The following is a 19274-nucleotide window of genomic DNA, read 5'->3' as shown; positions in this document are numbered from 1 at the left end:
ACTTACCATGAGCCAGGCAGTACATTTAAGAATTTTGCATATGTGAGCTCCTTTGATCGTCTCTAGAACCGGAGGGAGTATGCACTATTATTCTACCCATTTCACGGACAGGATCACTGTGGCTCTGAGGTAACACAGCTAGTCAGTGATGGAGTCATAACAAGAATGCAAGTCTTCCCACTGCCACCTACTGTCAGCTTATCCCATGTCCTGTTCTAGGCTTGGGTGGATGTGGGGGGTGGGGATACAGAAAAGCTGGGTGCTGTGTGCTTAGTCACTCAGTCGTGTCTGACTCTTTGCAACCCCATGGACTGTAGCCCACCAGTCTCCTCGGTACATGGGATTCTCCAGGCAAGAATACTGGAGTGGGTTGCCATGCCCTCCTCCAGGGGGTCTTCCCAATCCAGGGATTGAACCCAGGTTTCCTGCATTACAGGTGGATTCTTTACTGTCTGAGCCACCAGGGAAGCCTAAAGCAGGGTGGGAAGAACACTATAATAATGACCAAAAAGAGAGAGAGAGATTCAGGGACTACGCCAAATTCTCTCTAGACAGGATCTCAGTTCCTCCTCCTGCAACCATGTTTCGTAGGCGTTGCCATCATTATCTTCAGCTGACCAGGAAGGGAATGCAGAGCTCAGTACCCCCCCTGCGGTTGTGCAGCTCTAAGTCACACCTGTCCGCCCCAAGCACAGGGGTGTCTGCCCCGCAGCGCGGGCCCTGCTCCTCACTGCCTGTGGCTCTTGTCTTCCGTCCAGGGGAGATGGAGGAGCTGGAGACGCTGTGGCTCACAGGGATCTGCCACAACGAGAAGAATGAGGTGATGAGCAGCCAGCTGGACATCGACAACATGGCAGGCGTGTTCTACATGCTGGCAGCCGCCATGGCGCTCAGCCTCATCACCTTCATCTGGGAGCATCTCTTCTACTGGAAGCTGCGCTTCTGCTTCACGGGCGTCTGCTCCGACCGGCCGGGCCTGCTCTTCTCCATCAGCAGGGTCAGTATCCCTGACGGCTTCTTCTCTCTGCAGCAGGCAGGTCCAGAAAAGCACGGGGGCTCCCAGAGTGCTTTGGGACCCCTGGGCAGGGGGTGGGGGTCTGCACACCCTCCCCTCACTCACCAACCCTTCTTGGATGTGTGGAAAGGGCACTGGATTCTGTGTTCATGAGCCAGACGACCGTACAAGCCAGAAATGGAAGGTGAATGAATAAGGCAGGCTGGGCCTGAGAAAAATAGCACAAATGGAATGAAAAATAGCAGCTGAGCCTGGGTATCAAGGAGAGAGAGCAATGGAGACCGTGGTAAAATATGACAGTGTGTCAAACCCAAAGGAGATGATCATTCTCTGCTCTTGCTGAGGATGGTTCTTAGCGGAAGGCAAGGCCAATTTTCAGTTTTGATAGGAGAAAATGGCCATCTGATTATACAGGAAAACTTTCAATTTTTATTTAAAATTTTTTGGTTGTGCTGTGAGCCAGGCAGGCTCTTATTTCCCCAACCAGGGATCAAACCCGCACCCCCTGCAACAGAAGGGAGGAATCTTTACCACTGGACGGCCAGGGATGTCCCTCAGTTTTTAAATGCTAGTAACTAATTCCATTGAAAACTAGAGAAAACACCAAAACACATGGGCTAAGCACAGCCAGTCTGCGGCCTCCCTGACGAGCACCCGGATATGCTCTAGGACATTATTAAAATTCCTGTGCAGCATGTTACAACGTTTGCATGCCTTCAAAGAGATCACATGTGACCAAACAGAATCACGATGCAACACCATGTGTATACACAGATAACAAGCCACAGGAACATGTGTGATGCAACAGAGCCTGAAATGAAACAGAGGCTTGAAGGACCACAAGAAAACACACACACTTCAAACAGAAAACAAAATATGTGTTCAGCCCGACATAAACAGCAGCACAGAGTATGCACACCATAGTCAGTGCACTCACATGAAAGCCGCAGAAGTCTCCTTTCGTGTGGCACAGCATGGCACGTGCGTGTGGCCATACACAGGTACGCATGGTGAGATGCATTCATCACAATGACAGTCGTGGAAAGTGCTTCTATCTGGGGGACACATTTATTTCCCAGGCACCAGGGAAGGACTGTATACTCTTCATCTCATTTAACCGACAAACCACTTCTATGGTCCTAGAGTTGGGGAAACTCACAGTTATAAGGTTAGAGGAATTACCCAACACCGCTCAGCCTTGCTGGAGCCAGGATCTGACTCTAGGTGGTGTAGTAACAGCCTGAGCCCACAATCTTGCCCAAGCAATAGACATCAAATACAAGCAAACTAAGAGATTTGATGCAAATCATACTACACACATATATATGCACACAACTGAACGACGTTTACCTGTTCAACACAAGCTAGCCGCTTACTTGCCTCAGATAAAAGCATATACATATATCGTTTACTGATCTTCCAGCACAGGATAGGGGCTTCCCTGGTGGTTCAGATGGTAAAGAACCTGCCTGCCATGTAGGAGACCCAGGTTCAATTCTTGGGTCAGGAAGATCCCCGGGAGAAGGAAATGGCAGTCCACTCCAGTATTCTTGCCTGGAGAATGCCATGGACAGAGGAGCCTGGTGGGTTACTTCCATGGTGTCGTAGAGTTAGACGCAACTGACGCAAACACTTTCACTTTACATACATACATATTGCTCACTGATCTTCCAATGCGGTATAATATTATCTATCTATCTGATAATCAATGTCATCTATCTATCCATCCATCCACCCATCTATCCATCCATTCATTCATTTATGCATCCATCTATTTATCTGTCTATTTCTCCCATTTACTCGCCTTGGAATTTGTTTTACTCTGAAAGAATTGGACAAATTAAGATTTGAAACATGGTGAAAAATATGTAGTTAGAAGCATCTAGCTTTAGATGCTAATGTTTATTGGGAAAACAAAATAATCAGTTAAAGAGGAATTTCTGTGTTCTTGGGGTTTGGTGGTTTTAAGAGATCCAGAAGGTACACACAGGCTGAGTCAGGAGGATTTATTTTCTCCATTCAGTGGCAACTAAACTTGAGTTCTATGCAAATACATATTTCCTAATTAGCTTGATGGCATCTAAACACACAGATTGTTTAAAAATAACAATGTGCATGCATGTAGCTAGGTATTAAGCCAACTTTAAGCTAATTCTCTCTGCCAATTACTGAAGGCTTTCCATATCTAAATGATTCTGGGATTGCCATGAGCGAATGCACACAATTGCCTTTACTTGTAAATCCTGCTTGTTTTTGAAAGAGCGCTCCTTCTGTCCGAGATACCATTAAGGAAGCCAAGTGAGGACTGTTATTCTGAGAAATGAACTAAACCCCTCACTCCTCCTGTTCCAAGCCTCTTGAGGGACAGGCACAAAGGGGGAACTCAGTGCAGCATTGCTGTGTTGTGTCCTTGACAAGCCAGGACCTGAACTTCCATCTCCCTCTCCCTCGTGGAGAGGGGACCCCATGTCCCACGGGACACAAACCTGAGATGCCTGCCCTTTTGCAATGGCCAAGGGCAGAGGCCAGAACTCAGAGGGTCATTTATTTTACATTAGAACCAAGCTTCTCCCATAGCTGTGACTTTTGTCCATTATGACTTACAAAAAAGACATCCTCTCTTCTGCGGGATGCCTTTAACTTTTGTTTCCTCTCCAAGACACTGTCCCTTTCATTATATTAAAAAAAAAAATTTCACTGTCATCAGGAAAGAGAACCACTTTGGTTGTCTCCTGAGATGTGAGGAATGGGAAACATAGCAAAGCCAGAGACAAAGGAGGTGGAAACCATGACGTCCTTCCAGAGAGCTCAGAGGAGAGCCTGAGGCAGCTTCTGGCTGACCTGCAGTGGGGACGACAGAATAGAAGTGATAAACAGTCTTAGCCGGGGCTTCCCAGGTGGCTCAGTGGTAAAGAATCCATCTGCCAATGCAGGAGGTGCAGGAGATGTAGGTTTGATCCCTGGGTCGGGAAGATGCTCTGGAGGAGGAAATGGCAACCCACTGTAGCATTCTTGCCTGGAGAATTCCATGGACAGAGGAGCCTCATGCGGCTACAGTTCATGGGGTCGCAAAAGAATCAGGCACAGCTTAGCAAATAACAACAATCATCTTGGGCCCTTCCGGCTGCTCTAACAAATTACCACATGCTCAGTGCTTCATCAACAACAAAAACATGACACTCACAGTTCTGGAAGCTGGAAATCCAAGATCAGTGTGTCAGCATGGGGGGGTGAGGGCCCTCTTCCATGTTGCAGATGTCCCCTTGTGCTGAGGGAATGAAGGGGCTCTGTGAGTCTCTTTTATAAGAAGTGCCCCTGCCAAAGGCCCCACCTTGGACCTCATGACCTAAGCACCCACCTACTATTAATACATCACCTTTGGGAGCTGGGATCTCAATACATGAATTGGAAGGCTAGGGGGACACAAATAAGCAGAGGATACCAGAAACTTTAGGCATCAGGCCCGGGTGCCAAGGAACCAAGGAGGACAGTCGTGCTCAGGCCCCACTGAGAATGTTCTGAGTGGTCAGGGTCCTCTGGGAGTTGGAGGATGGACAGAGCCAGTTGTCTGGAACAGCATGTTGAGCCTCCAGTGCTCCGTTCATCTGAACCCATCGTGGGCCAAGAGGGCAATATCACTTACACAAGCCATAAAAGGTAGCTGGAGACTGTGAATACTAGAGAGGAGGAAAGGGAGACCTCTGCAGGGAAGAAAGAAACCCCAGCCCAGGGATCTGCCTTCCAAGGTCGGGTTTGGGCAGCATATGGAATCAGAAAGCCACGATGACTTTCCAGAGCTAATGTGCAGTAGTAAAGGGTAGCACCCATTTCCTACGGCTCTGATCATAGGGCCACTGTGTGAGAGGACAGAGGGGAGGGGTGACAAGCAGGAGGGGCACAATGGGGATGATGGAGCACTCACTCACTTGCATTCACAGAGCCCCATCCACGTGAGGTGCTCTGCTTGCATTGTCAGATCTTGCCCTGATATAAACCTTAAAGAGTATGATTCCCATTTTACAGATGTGGGACTTGAGGCTCAAAAAGATGTAGTGACTTAGCCAAGGTCCCAGAGCTAATAACAGATGATGCTGGGGCTCGTTTCCAGTGGGCTTCTGGCCTCTGACTCTTCCCACCCTTCTGTAATACACACTCCCACCTCCCCATCAGCCCATCTGGAGGATGGATCAGCTCAGTTGGAGAACCCCCACCAACCCAACCTGGGGTACAGGCCCCCATTATGATGACTCCTTCCTGAGGCTTTGCCAGGCAGATCTGCACCTAGGAACTGCCTTAGCTGTGTCCAGTGAGCCCCAGGGGAAACCAGGGATGAGAAAAAGCAGTCAGCTGCCATCCTCCCGGCTCTTGAAACATAGCTCAGCTCCCCAGCCACTTCTGAGAGCCTCTTGCAAATACAGAGACAACGAGCTCATCTCGACAGGCGGGAGCACACCACTCTGATGGGGGAGGTTGGAGGCGAGTTCTCAAAATCTCTAAAAGGAAGACAGAAGCTCATTAAAATAAAATTGCAAAGTTAGAAAAACATGTAAAAGCTAATGTTCTCACAGTGCTAACAACAGGAAGAAAAGGCTCTGATCTTGGCTGATTCAGACATGTAGGAGACACACTGATTTTCACCCAATATAGCCGAGTCCCTCTAGGTTAGCTTATGAGACTATTACATCACCGAATTGGTCAGGGAAAGCTTAAGTTAGCATACAAGATTCAAAAGCCCTGCTCTATGTGAAATACACGTTTGTACATTTTGACATCCTGCAGCCTCAGAAACAAAAAGGAGACGCTGCCTCCTGGCAGGGAAAGAGACCACTCAGGGCCTAGAGAAGGAGACGAGAGGACAGGCTGCAGGAAGGTGGGAAGGGCCGTCGCCTCGTCTTGGGCAGTCTTCATCCTGCAGCCTGGGGTGGAGAGGTCAGAGGAAGAGAGGCTCAAACGCACAGCTGTAGGCCTTGCTGTTTACTCTTCCTTGACGCAGTGGAGACTGTCTCTAGAAAACCAGAAAGATGCAGGAGGGCAAACAGTGGTGGCTGCCACAGTTACACGAGCATCCCTACGGGTTCTGAGCGTCCCTGCCGTGGGGATCAGTGGGGCCTCTGTCACCCGCGTCCGCACTTCTCACACATCCTTCCCACCAGTTTACCCCAGAGTCGGCAGCAGCTTCCGCTTCCCTTTCACAACCCCCTTCTTGGGCCAGACCCCTGTCAGTCTTGGGAGAACCAGGTCAGACCCTAAAGCCTGGACCTGATTGTTCCGTTTAGGTTGTTGGTGTTCAGTGGCTAAGTCACGTCTGACTCTTTGTGACCCCATGGATTCTAGCCCCCCAGACTCTTCTGTCCGTGGGATTTCTCAGTCAAGAACACTGGAGTGGGTTGCCATTTCCTACTCCGGGGGATCTTCCCAACCCAGGAATCAAACCTACATCTCCTGCATTGCAGGCAGATTCTTACTACTGCACCACCTGGGAAGCCCAGTTGTATGAGGATTAGAGGATATTTTTTCCTCAAATTCCATGTATGACTATTGGCAAAAGTGTCAGATAATCTCGATAATCTAAGTAAATCATAATCAAACGAGAGAGGCAAGGGAAGTCTGATGCTCTGCCACTGGTCTCATACACTTGAGAACATTATCAGGATTCAGATTGCATTTCGCTGTTTCTCCAGGGCACCTATGTCTCTCCTTTGCAGACAGAGTTCAGGTGAGACACGGTTTCGTGCCCCCAATGCTGCTAACGGTGTTCTCCATTCCTCCCCGCAGGGCATCTACAGCTGCATCCACGGAGTGCACATTGAAGAAAAGAAGAAGTCTCCAGACTTCAACCTGACTGGATCCCAGAGCAACATGTTAAAACTCCTTCGGTCCGCCAAAAACATCTCCAACTTGTCCAACATGAACTCCTCGAGGATGGATTCCCCCAAGAGAGCTGCGGACTTCATCCAACGAGGCTCCCTCATCATGGACATGGTTTCCGATAAGGGCAACCTGGTCTACTCAGACAACCGGTCCTTCCAGGGGAAAGACAGCATCTTCGGGGACAACATGAATGAACTCCAGACCTTCGTGGCCAACAGGCACAAGGATAACCTCAACAACTATGTGTTCCAGGGCCAGCATCCTCTGACTCTCAATGAGTCCAACCCCAACACAGTGGAGGTGGCCGTCAGCACGGAGTCCAAAGGGAATTCCCGGCCCCGGCAGCTTTGGAAGAAATCAATGGAGTCACTCCGCCAAGACTCCCTGACCCAGAACCCCATCTCCCAGAGGGATGAGGGGCCCGTGGAGAACCGGACCCACTCCCTGAAGAGTCCTCGGTACCTTCCTGAAGAGGTGGCCCACTCAGATGTCTCTGAAACGTCGAGCCGGGCCGCGTGCCACCGGGAGCCAGACAATAATAAGAACCACAAGGCCAAGGACAACTTCAAGAGGACCATGGCCTCCAAGTACCCCAAGGACTGCAGCGAGGCAGAGCGCTCCTACCTGAAAACCAAAGCGAGCTCCCCCAGGGACAAGATCTACACCATCGATGGCGAGAAGGAGCCCAGTTTCCACCTCGACCCGCCCTCGTTCGCGGAAAGCATGGCCCTCCCAGAGAACGTGGACTTCTCCGACACCTACCAGGAGCGCAGCGAGAGCTTCCGCAAGGGGGATTCCACGCTGCCCCTCAACCGGAACGCCCTGCATGATGAGGACGTGCTCCCCAACAATGAGCCGTACAAACTCTACTCCAAGCACTTCAGCCTCAAAGACAAGAGCTCCCCGCACAGCGAGGGCAGCGACCGGTACCGCCAGAACTCCACGCACTGCCGGAGCTGCCTGTCCAACCTGCCCACCTACGCGGGCCACTTCACCGTGCGCTCCCCCTTCAAGTGCGACGCCTGCCTACGGATGGGGAACCTCTACGACATCGACGAGGACCAGATGCTTCAGGAGACGGGGAACCCCGCCCCGCAGGAGGAGGTCTACCAGCAGGACTGGGCCCCGAACAGCGCCCTCCAACTCCAAAAGAACAAGCTGAGGATCAGCCGGCAGCACTCCTATGATAACATCCTCGACAAACCCAGGGAGGTGGACCCTAGCAGGCCCTCCCGGAGCATCAGCCTCAAGGACCGTGAACGGCTCCTGGAGGGAAACCTGTACGGGAGTCTCTTTAGCGTCCCCTCCAGCAAACTCGCAGGGAACAAGGGTTCCCTTTTCCCCCAGGGCCTGGAGGTCGGCAAGCGGAGCAAGTCCCTCTTGCCGGACCACACCTCCGAGAACCCTTTCCTCCGCTCCTACGGGGATGACCAACGCTTAGTGATCGGCAGGTGCCCCTCGGACCCTTACAAACACTCGCTGCCGTCTCAGGCTGCGAACGACGGCTATCTCCGCTCGTCCTTGAGGTCGACAGCGTCATACTGTTCCAGGGACAGTAGAGGCCATAGCGACGTGTATATTTCAGAGCATGTTATGCCTTATGCTGCAAATAAGAATAATATGTACTCTGCCCCCAGGGTTTTAAACTCCTGCAGCAATAGACGTGTGTACAAGAAAATGCCTAGTATTGAATCTGATGTTTAAAACCTTCCATTAATGTTTATATCTATAGGGAAATATACCTAATGGCCAATGTCTGGATGGGTAAATGGTGGATGCCCCAATAGTGCCCTGACCAGAGGAAGAGGATTTAGGAAGGTATTTTTCAGTTGGTTCTTTTGCACATGGCTCCAAGCCGTAGTCTTCCACTCAAGGAATCTTGTGAGGTGTGTGCCGAGCACACCAGAGCCCAGATAGGTGAGTTCTTAACCAAAAACCAATCCACACCAGGACAAGTCTCCTGGACATGCCCTCCAGGTATGTCGCAATAACGACGCATCGGATGCCACTGGTCATGTGACGATTTCCTATATTCCAAATTCCATTAAGACCAGCCCACCCTGTAATTTCCTCATCAGAAATGCCTCACAGTTCCTCTGATACAGAATAAGCAATATGGTATGCATGTAAACCTGTCACAAAATAAAACAAGAATGCATCCGCACTGTAGTGAGACAGAGTGTGCCGGAGATTAGGAAGTTTGGCTTTTTAAGGGGTTCGGCTTTAGTGCTCTGCCTCCCGTGATGGCCCTGGCCCAACCCCAGAACTCCAGGCTCCCCCAAAGTATAGCAAACCCGCGTGTTCATGGTTCACTCTACTAGCTTCCTTGTAGTCCATTTCCAAGACACATGGAGTAAAAGGCCCAGGAGGACCCTCAGGCAGAGAGCGACGAGTCTCTTTGGATGTCCATTTGTGTATTTCACAGACACTCTCTCACCCTTGGCTTCGGTGGTCTTGCTCAGAGCTGCACAGACTCACACACATGTGTCTTCGGTACCGTAAGTGTGGATCTTCCATCTATGATGCAGCGGCCCTTGTAGTTGATCCCGAAGACTCCTGTGTACGTAAGTTTGCATTTCCCCCTCCTCTGGTGATGACTCAGGGTTGTATAGTATCTGTTACTCTCCTCCTCCCTCCAGGAACCTTCACTCATTCAGTCCCCCAAATGGCATTTAATTGTGCGTTGCTGTTCCCAGCATGGTGAATGTGGGGGCACGTGCCAGCAGCCACATGTGTGCCGTGATCTCTAAGAAGTAAAATGCCATCTGTCTTGCTAAAGGCCAGTGTGGCTGTAGGGCGATCTTCCTTAACCTGTTCTGAAATTTGGCAGGACACGCGTCCCCGCTCCAGCCTCCTTAAATCAACAGCCTTCAAAACAGGAGAGACACTCATGTATCTACCCTGAGCATCCTCCCAATTGTGGATAATCTTTAGTGGGACGAGTGATTCCTCTCTTCTGAAATAGCTGCTCTGTTGAAAGCCAACTGCCTCACCAGCACCAACAGAACTCGCAAAATTCCTCGAGGCATTTGTCATTTCCGAGTCACTTCCATCATTCCCTTCTCACTCGCCTCAAACCTCTGCAAAAATGATAGGAAATGATATTCATTTTTGTCCACCGTGGGGTGAGGCTGGGGAATCTTGACACAGGAGAAGCTCTCAGCACAGCACCCTGTACATTCAGTGTGCCCCTGCAAATAACAAGCAAGTTGTTATATTGCGACACTTCACCAAAACAGAATTTTCTAGTTTAAAAATTAAACACTATTAAACACGATAAAAACTACAAACAACATTCATTACATATTTTATACAGTTCTAATCTAGTAATTAGCGTGTTTTAAATACATGAATATGCCTAAGATGTTTGGGCTAAGTAGCCACCTGATTTGCATAGTCCCTGGATCTGTGTTGGTGTCCTGTTACAGAAGCCCTAGGCTAATGCAAACTAGCTGGACCATTCCCCGGCTTCCTCCTGCATTTTGCCCTGGGCTCTTGGAGGAGGGGGCAGAATGACAGCTTGAAAAGTTAACCTGCGTCTTAGAGTCCTGTCCTGTTCTGTCTTGTAGGCAGTGATTTCCTGTGAGTGGGCAGGTGCCGGGAATAATTCTCTTAGAGCTTGAGGACTCATTGTATGTCTCCATCTTTGAGTTAGGACACCTGATCTACCATAGTCCTATAATGATGCAAAGTGGTTGCTGAGAAGTTCAGGGTCAGTGGGAGAGAGGCAGAGGGAGCCAGTGAAAGTCTTTGAGGTGGACAGGCAGAAGGGGCTGACAAGGTACCGAAGATGAGCGCACTTGAATGTTGCATTTCATTGCTTGAATGTTGCACCTTTGCTTCTCCAGCAAGGGAGAAGCCTAGATTAAAGAACCCGGAAGAGCCCTCCAATCTCTACTGTCATGCACACCTGTGATCGTTTCCTCTTTCACCATGTTCTGTCTTTGCCCTTCCACTGCTTTCCAGACCTGCACGCCCCCAGCCAGGATCACCTCCATTTCCTCACAAGAGTGTCATGTCTTGACACAAAATGAACTGAAGTCTCCCAGAAGATAGCCATGGTATATCACCAATCTAAAGAGGCTATCTGTCTTTCTCCAGTGTCTCCTCAAAACCAAAGAGCTGCCAAAGGTGGCAGATATCTCCAGGGAGAGTGAGAATTACACTTGGAATGACCTCATAGATCAAAAAGCCTTCTTCTAATAACAACATTAGCTCTGCTGTTAACCCCATACCTCTCTGGGTATAGAAACTAAATATATGGCTTTGGGAAGAATCAACAGCAATGTAGCCCCGAAAAGAGGAAAAACTATACCCTTCCTCTAATAGCGAAAGGGTTTTTTTAAAAAAGAAATAGCTAGAGTTGGATGCTATGTAGTAAATACATCATTTCCTTTCTCCATAGATTCACTGACACCGAATAGTGATGATCCCAAACATAAGACAACCGACATTGATTGATGGTCATTTTCCAGTTGAAAGATAGTGATGTCAGGCTATTAGAAGGCCATCCAAGTCTTTCAGTTCTTTGGGGAAAGAGTAGCAGGAGTATAACATCCAGAGGTAAATCACACCTTCAGGACAGGAGGTGATAAGAATTACAGGGAATGCCCTGAACGACGGGTTCATTACAGAAGATTCCTCAGACACATCTCAACTCTGAGAACTTTGATTTGTTGATGCCGAGGATCCAGGATCTCTGACCTCAAAGGCGTGCCTGAGTTTCATCGGACTCGAAGTCGGAGCCGGTGTCCGTTGTTATGCTAATTAACTCTTAATGGTTTTCTCCGCTTGAGAAGGACCCAGATAGGTTATAGTGCATATGTGCAACCAACTTAAAATGTTCTGTGTAAGAGGAGAGTCTTCTGGGATGCAGGGTCCACTCTGGGCAGCCTTTGGGTTTCTGGAAAATTGTTTCCATTATCCTTACATCTGCAGGTTCCTAGGCCATCCCAGGTTTTAGTGCTCTGAAGGGTGAGATGTCAATGAGTCTGCTTTTCTGCCAGTGAGGCTTCCAGGAGAGGCGTGGGATTACAATCGTCCTACTCATTACGCTTGTGTCCTTTGCAAATCGCATTGTGTTCTTTTAGTCAGCACTGTCTCATGGCCTGTACCTGGTTTTCTCTTCCCTGTTTGGTTAAGGTGCCTGAGAAGTGTTTGTACTTAGGTTTCCCGACAAAAGCATTAAAATTCATCCTTTGCAGCAAACTCAGTCAAATCAATTCACACTTATTTTCAGGGGAGAAAAAATAAAATTACACCTTGTTTACAAATGAAATAGTTTCACTTAAATGGGACTCCAGCCAAGGCAGTTAATTAGTCAAAGACTCACGGCAGTCGTGCATTCATACATTGTTTATTCTATTTGATATGTCTACCACTGATGTGTATTTAATATTCTGCATCTTTCTCAGGAAATGACGAATGCCCCGAATTCTTTGCAAATGGAATTGCTAATGAAAAATAAAACAAAAAGTTGGTGTTAATTAAATGGTGATTAAAAATTTATCTCCTTTAAACCTAAAAACGTCTAGCCTTAATAATCAGTTGTCATATAAATCAATACCTTGCACTGAAATCCTTTGCAGGGTTTAAGACCTAAATAAATACTAAGTTGAGAAACCTAAATATCTTTCAGAAGAGCTGAATATATTCGTTAACTTTATGCAAACCCTATACTGTTTCTTTGTGTAGAGCTGTTGTTTATGAATTCTTCAAAGGGGAACATGAATTGCTGAAATGGTGCCTGCTGGTATGAAGCGCAGCTAGAACAGACATAATTGGACTTCAAGGGGAAAACCAACAACAACAAAAAACTCCCCAAACTTAATAGGTGAAAGCTAAACTCAGTGGTTGGTATTTAATATGAGTTCAAGGCAATTTGCATTCCAAAAGCAGTGTTTATTTTCCCTTGAGACAAAATAAGACCTTTGCAGATACCCCATCGTCTCTTGGTAAACAGTGTCGGAAGTGTTTAATGAAAGGTTACCTGGAGTTTTGACTTGAAAAGTTCCCCCAGTATGCAGCTGCCCTTTCGCATTCAACCCCTTTACATTGTTGTATGTTCCTGTCTAATTGTATCAGATGAGGTCAGCTTGGCCCTTGATGGAGATCGGAGATGTCCAAATACACTTATCCTGTGAATATCAATGCTCGGGTACACATGTATATAATATACATGCTTGTTTTCTACAATTTACACGTACGTGTATTATCCAAATAAAGTTGTATATAATGTAAAGTTTATGTTAAAATTTAAATGATGATAAGGATATTAACACATGGAAAACCCATTCTGGTTATTGATGGGATGATATTTCTGTAAAGAGGGCACTATTTTTTTTTTTTTAATAATCTCAGTTCTAGGGAGGATAACAGAAACCAAGTGGCATTAGTGTATTGGAGTTCTTGGCCTCTTATATAAAAAAATATCTGGGGTTAGGGGTGCGGGATGTAGTCTGTTCACTGTTACTCTAGAAGACAGTGCTGATACAGACATGCACTTGATTTCTGCAAACCCACTGAAGGGCGCGTTTCCTGTTTGCCCACCCACACTCTTCCCGTGCCCGTAAATACTCAGTATAGTATCAGCTAACAGAGTCTGCCCACAGGGGTCTTAAAAAAACAGAACTTATGGAACTACACCAAGTTCTGGGGCAAGGAGAAAGGAGATGGGAAAATTAAGAGAAAATGAAGCTGCAAAGGGGCAGCAGTCATCTGTTTGAGACTGTCAAGTTGACAGGGTCAGAGTCAGGTCTAGAATCCAAGACGTCCTGGTCCAAGTCCTAGCTTGGTTCCCCTTTCCAGGCTATCTCATCCCTAGGTTTCTCTCAAGAGTGTTCCCCTGAACACCTCTAGGATCAGTGCCAGAAAACCTCACAGAGCTGACCTGGCTGTCTTTGTCTCTTGCCTTATACAGACCCATGCACCCTTCTTTGAATTTGGTTTTCCTTTAAGCTCCCCCAAAACCCCTTGCCTCAGAGTCCCGGAGAAGAGAAACCTCTTTCCAGGGACTTATTCCCTGGGAAGAGTGGATAACGGGATAAAGTTTAAAATCTCAAACCAAAGATGAAAATTGGCAGAAATCGTTGAGGTTATATTGTTACATTTCTCGTTAGCCAAGGATGAACAAAGGACCTTGATTAGCTGAGGGAAGCTGACTAAGTATCCACTCTCCTTTTAGGGCCAATTTGGGATGGAGGAGAGGCGGAGGGAATAGGAAGTCCAGTCTCTTCCCATAAGCACCCTCTAGAACTTCAGTGCCCTAGGACAAAAGACAGACCAGATGAAGAAACGAAATGATGACGTTTTCATCAGGAGATAAAAATGTATGTGATTCCTTGATCAAACAAAACAGGTAATCCCTTCCCTAGACTTATTTCCAAGTACCTTTAGCGAATATAGTTGTTCCTGGAGATACCCGTCCATGATGGCACTCAGGACACCTAGGAGCATTGATCAGGTAAACAGACTCGCCCTTCTCTGGTTTTGCACAGGCAGGCTTGGATCTGGGTCCTCTCAGTTCTCCAGACCTTGCCGCATCACGCCTCCTTCCACCTCGGCTTTATGACATGTGCTTTAAGAAAAGGTTGGGGGGGGGGGAATATCCTCAAAGGATTGGGAAATAGACCATGATGTAAAAAGACTATTTCCTGAAAGCTTTTGTGTTTGGTTTGGTTTTTGACTTGTGAAGAGTACTTTGGATAGTTCAGGGTAAGAAATGTATCAGGGAGGAAAGTAGAGAGAATTCCTGTGGAGTCCCAAGTGCCTCTGTGTTGTGGCTAGCCAAAAAGAACGCGTCAGGTGCCTGGAAAGAAAAGGGGACGATGAGACAGCAAAAGGAATTAAGGTGTATTTCAGAAAGATGGTGGGGTGGAGAAGGGGCTTATTTTTTTCTCTGTCCATCCTATCCTGTGCATTTCTGAAACACGGGGGTCTCCGTTCATCCCGAGAACGTGCCTTGGTTCAGCACCTGAATTTGGAAATATCAAAATGTATCTACATTGCGTGTAGACTGTATTCTGGGTACGTCCTAGAATGCGATCCTCAAAATAGCCTGGGGATGTTAAGTAGGATTGCTCTCCTTTTACAGATAAGAAAACGGATGCAGGTTGGTTTCAGCCTCATTCAGCCACAGAATCTGCTAATAATCGTGTTTTATTAGGCATAGTCTTGAAGTGCCTGATCTCCTCCGGGGGAGGGGGTCAGAATAGAAGTCTGGAAAAGAGATGTGTTGTTTTGAGGTCCCCGGGGCTCTGTCTTGAGTTTCCGCCTCTGTGGTGAGGAAGGTGATGAGTGTCTGTTTTGGGATGTGTTGAGAAGGCCCAGGATCCCACCTCTGTTCACTGGCCCCTCCTGAGACTTGAATGCTATCTGTCTCTCCCCTGTATGCTTGCACTCAGCACTTACTTTTTGGTTCCTGGGGAGTTATTTTCTCTACTTAGCATGTGCCTAATATTAAATATCCCCTTCCTAATATCTCTTCTTTTTCCTAGTAGACATCAGGGATAATTCCATTAACATATGCAAATAATATGCTCTCACATGTGTGCAGGCACACATGCCTGCACGTGTGCGCGCGCACACACACACACACACACACACACACACACACACTGCCTTGTAGCCCCATTAAAGCCTTCCTACGCATGGCGGCCCATTTTCAGAAAGAGGATACTGCTTGCAAATGACTGTCCCTTCTGTTGATTGTCTTTGCCAAGCAGACAGAACAGAGTTTGGAGGTGTGACAGGGAATAAGAAATAGAGTTTGTGCATAAATGACCAGGAGCTTTGGTAATCAGTATGGCTGAGGGCCAGCTATTAAGATTTTATTCCCCTGGTCACTGACTTTAAGATAACTGTTGAACCACTGCAATGCTTGTTTGGTTTGTCTCATTAAAGAATGTCGCACCAGAATATTCCCACCAGGCTTTCTAGGAGTCTGAAAAGATGTAGGGCATAATGCATTGTGCAGGCAATGACCCATGAAGCCTTTCTTGAACCCCCTCTCCCATGTTCTAAGCCATACCCCTCTCTCCTGGCATTTATATTCACTGCGAGGTGGGGCACAGTAGAACCATTCTATAGAAAAGCAAACTGAGTGGTTTGAAGGTCTATCTGGGGGATTCTGTGACCCCGTCCCTCTAGAGGGTCAATTAACCCAAGGGTAAATGACCTTGACCTTGAGGGTGTCCTAGTCCCTGAGAAATTCTCTAGCCCTTTACGTATTTCAAGTTGGCAGTAAAAAGTCTCTAAAGACAGAAAGGTTATTGTTACTTAATAGTTATTTGAGATCCTGTTGTTGCGTCTACAAATGCATGACAACATTCTCCCAGGGATGCTGAGCTTTGCGTAAACTAGAACACTCAAGAGAACAATTTGGCCAGTGGTATCTCTTCACTGGGGCTGTATTTCAAAGCACACAACTCTCTAGGGAGCAGGAACCAAATTGTTGAAAATGGAGTCATTTCTCAGATTAACTTCCTCCAATGAGGTGTCAGCAGTATGTAGGAACAAACAAGAGAAAACCAAGGTCATCACTCATAAATCCCTCTTCTATGCCACATGCCTGAAACAATGAGTTTGCATCCCGGCAATTCTGACAACATTCCTCATTAGCCATAACCCTTGGTCATCACCTCCTCCAGTTAATTCTCTCTCACACCTTTGGGAAGGATTTAAGTTGAGCCTTCAAAAGGATATTAATATAACACGTAGCCAATACCACAGCTGCCTTTTAAATTAATAAGGTTAATTGTTCTCCAGCAAACATAAGTTTGTCTTTGGCATTTTAAATGCTTCTCATTGATCTGACATTTTGCTGTTTCAAGCTTTTAAAAGGGCTCAAATCAAAGACTATTGATAGCTGAGCAAATAGTGAAGGTCCAGAAATATAAAAAAACATTGTTGGCTTTTCCATGAAGAACAGTCATAAGCTTTTGAATTCGATTGAGGTTTCTACATTAGCCATCTAAGATTTATTGAATTATTCTGTTCTCAGTTAAGCTAATCTGAATAAATGAACTGTATTGACTTTTTAAACCTGTTTTATTTTCTTAGAAAATCTTTAGTTTATTAGGTTTGTAGACACAGTTCTGGGGCCATGACCATTAAGTAAATGTTCCTGGGCAGAAATTTATTAATAAGATTCAGATGACTATTTGGGGTCATTTCAGTTGATCATCTTTGAAAATCTTGATGGATTTGGGAAGATGAATACAGCACTCCTGACATTTATGTTTCTTAAATTTTTTTTCCCTGGGAAAGAATGTCAATTGTTTATTTTTTTCAAATAAGAGATAAGGTTAGAATAATATTTTCATAGAAAATTCAGTAAACTACTCAAAAAACTAATTACATGGCTAGATATGGCTCAGATGCCTTCCAAGCCTGAGGGTCCCCAAAGATTTCTTTTATCAGTTGTTTTTAACTCTGAATCTTAATCTTATTCATTCCCTTGCTAAAACAAATTTAAAAGCATACACTTTCCAAATTATTTAGTCGGGATAAGTCAATGTAGTTTATCACAATAGAATGTCTGTGTGTATGTTTACGTATAGTCTATATATTTCAAGCTAGATATTCAGAAAGAATTAGGTGAGTTAATCGGTGGCTTGAATAAGAAGATCATAAACATCATAAATAATGGCCTTCTCAGACAGAAAAAGAGGGTAAACGATCCATCTTTCACTTGTGTTCTAAGACTCACTTAATAATACACAAGCTGGTCATTACCCACAAGAAAGAAATTTAATTAAGCGGCTTGAAAGGTCCGTGTCTGAGTTCACTTTTAACGCAACGTGGATAGGATTACACGTCTGTATGCAGAGGGTTTCCATTCACAGCTACATTCAAACACAGTCGAAAACCCACATCAGAACTGGCTTGATCTCTGGTTTGGTGGAGCCCAAAGCAAGCTGCATTATCTACTCACTGGTCTTTGTTCAGGAATAAGATGTTCACTTACCAACCGCAACCGTGTATATCTGTCATGTTTTAATCCACTGCATGAGGAAGTGCTAATAACTGTATTAAATATTTCCAAGCATAGCTACAGAATTACACGTTTGCTTAACACCTTTCTATGATAGAGGAAGTAGATACTCTGGTTGTCTCCTTGTAGTATGTCTTTTATTTTTGTTCAACGTGTTATCAACTGTTTTAAGGAATGGGGTTTGAAATGTGTGTGCAATCTGGTATGTACATAACTCCCGAGGCAACAAAAGTGCCCAGTCCTATGGTGTAAAAATGTAAATACAGGAAAATTTCATTTTTCTAATAAAGATAATTTCTGCCAATTGATATGAAAATGAGAAATGGAGTTGTGGTCTTTGTTCTTGTTGTTGCTGCTGCAACATGGGCATCGGGAACGTTTCATACGGGGTTCATGTTTGTAGAAATGGGAAATCGTTTGACTTGCCCCTCTGCACATTGGAGGAGTGGTGAGGGGAGCGTGGAACTGAGAAGAACCCAGGACTTGGCTTCAGGATTTTAGCAGCAAGCTTGGCCGCTGTCCTTCACCTGGATCTCATCTTCCTGTGCACTTTCCACACTCAGTCTTGACTCTGATCACACTGAACTTCACCGAGGCCTGTGACTTATGATTCTGGGGGAAAAAACAAACAAACAAACCATGGTTAAAGCCCTCCTCTCTCTCCTTTTCGTATCCCAGGCAACAGCTGACCTCAAAGAACCACCCTTCTCCATATGCCTTCGATATGACTCACAGATGTCTGCTTGTTTCTCCATTCCAAGGCCAAACACAGACCCTTCAAATTCCCAGTGTCTTCCTCATAAATGATCAGCTGACCTTCTTGTTCCCAATGATCAATTAAAACAAAACTGCTTGTTGACCTGCCAGAGCAAGCTCCCCGCCTGCTCCTAGGAATGGACTGGCCTCAAATTCTCAGATGTACTTCTATCCAGTCCCCACTCTCTCCCTCATCTCATGCCCCCACATCCTGTTCTTTCCAGTTCTGTTTACCACCACCTACAAAAGAAACACTGCTTTTACCTAACGCGTGAGATGCTTGCAGATCCTATAGTCACAGCATTCTCCCCATTCCAACAGTCTTCCCCCTATTATAAGAGTTCCTTTCTTTTCCTTGAAGTAATTCTTCTCAATCAAGTCTCTCCTGACTAACTCTAGATTTAATTTTCACTTGACAACTCCCAGCTCTAGATCAAATCACATTTCTGAAACCAAAATCCGACTGTGTTCACTCCACTGCTCCTGTACTTCAAATCTTCAGCTTGAAACAAAGAATCCACAGGTAAAGCCCGAATTCCACAGGCCAGCACGCAGTCTTCCCAGTACCCACCAAACCCCTTCCCACCACGTGCCTTAGGCTATATCTGCAACTGAGGTCTTTTCTGCTCCTCTCCAAAG

The 19274-nt window shown here is 46.3% G+C and overlaps 1 protein-coding gene across 1 annotated transcript in view; it reads left to right on the top strand.

Moving 5' to 3' along the window:
- Positions 1 to 18187, top strand: part of GRIN2A (glutamate ionotropic receptor NMDA type subunit 2A) — a 445041-nt gene extending 426854 nt beyond the window's left edge. The window contains exons 13-14 of the mRNA XM_018041005.1: positions 759 to 997; positions 6791 to 18187. Of these exons, the coding sequence (XP_017896494.1) occupies positions 759 to 997; positions 6791 to 8590 (2039 nt within the window). The 3' untranslated portion in view covers positions 8591 to 18187. The remainder of the gene's footprint in view (positions 1 to 758; positions 998 to 6790) is intronic.

This window comes from Capra hircus, chromosome 25 (genome assembly GCF_001704415.2).
Source record: "Capra hircus breed San Clemente chromosome 25, ASM170441v1, whole genome shotgun sequence".
Lineage (NCBI taxonomy): Eukaryota > Metazoa > Chordata > Mammalia > Artiodactyla > Bovidae > Capra > Capra hircus.
Note: the sequence above shows the minus strand (reverse complement) of the source record. Positions and strands in the feature narration are given on the sequence as shown.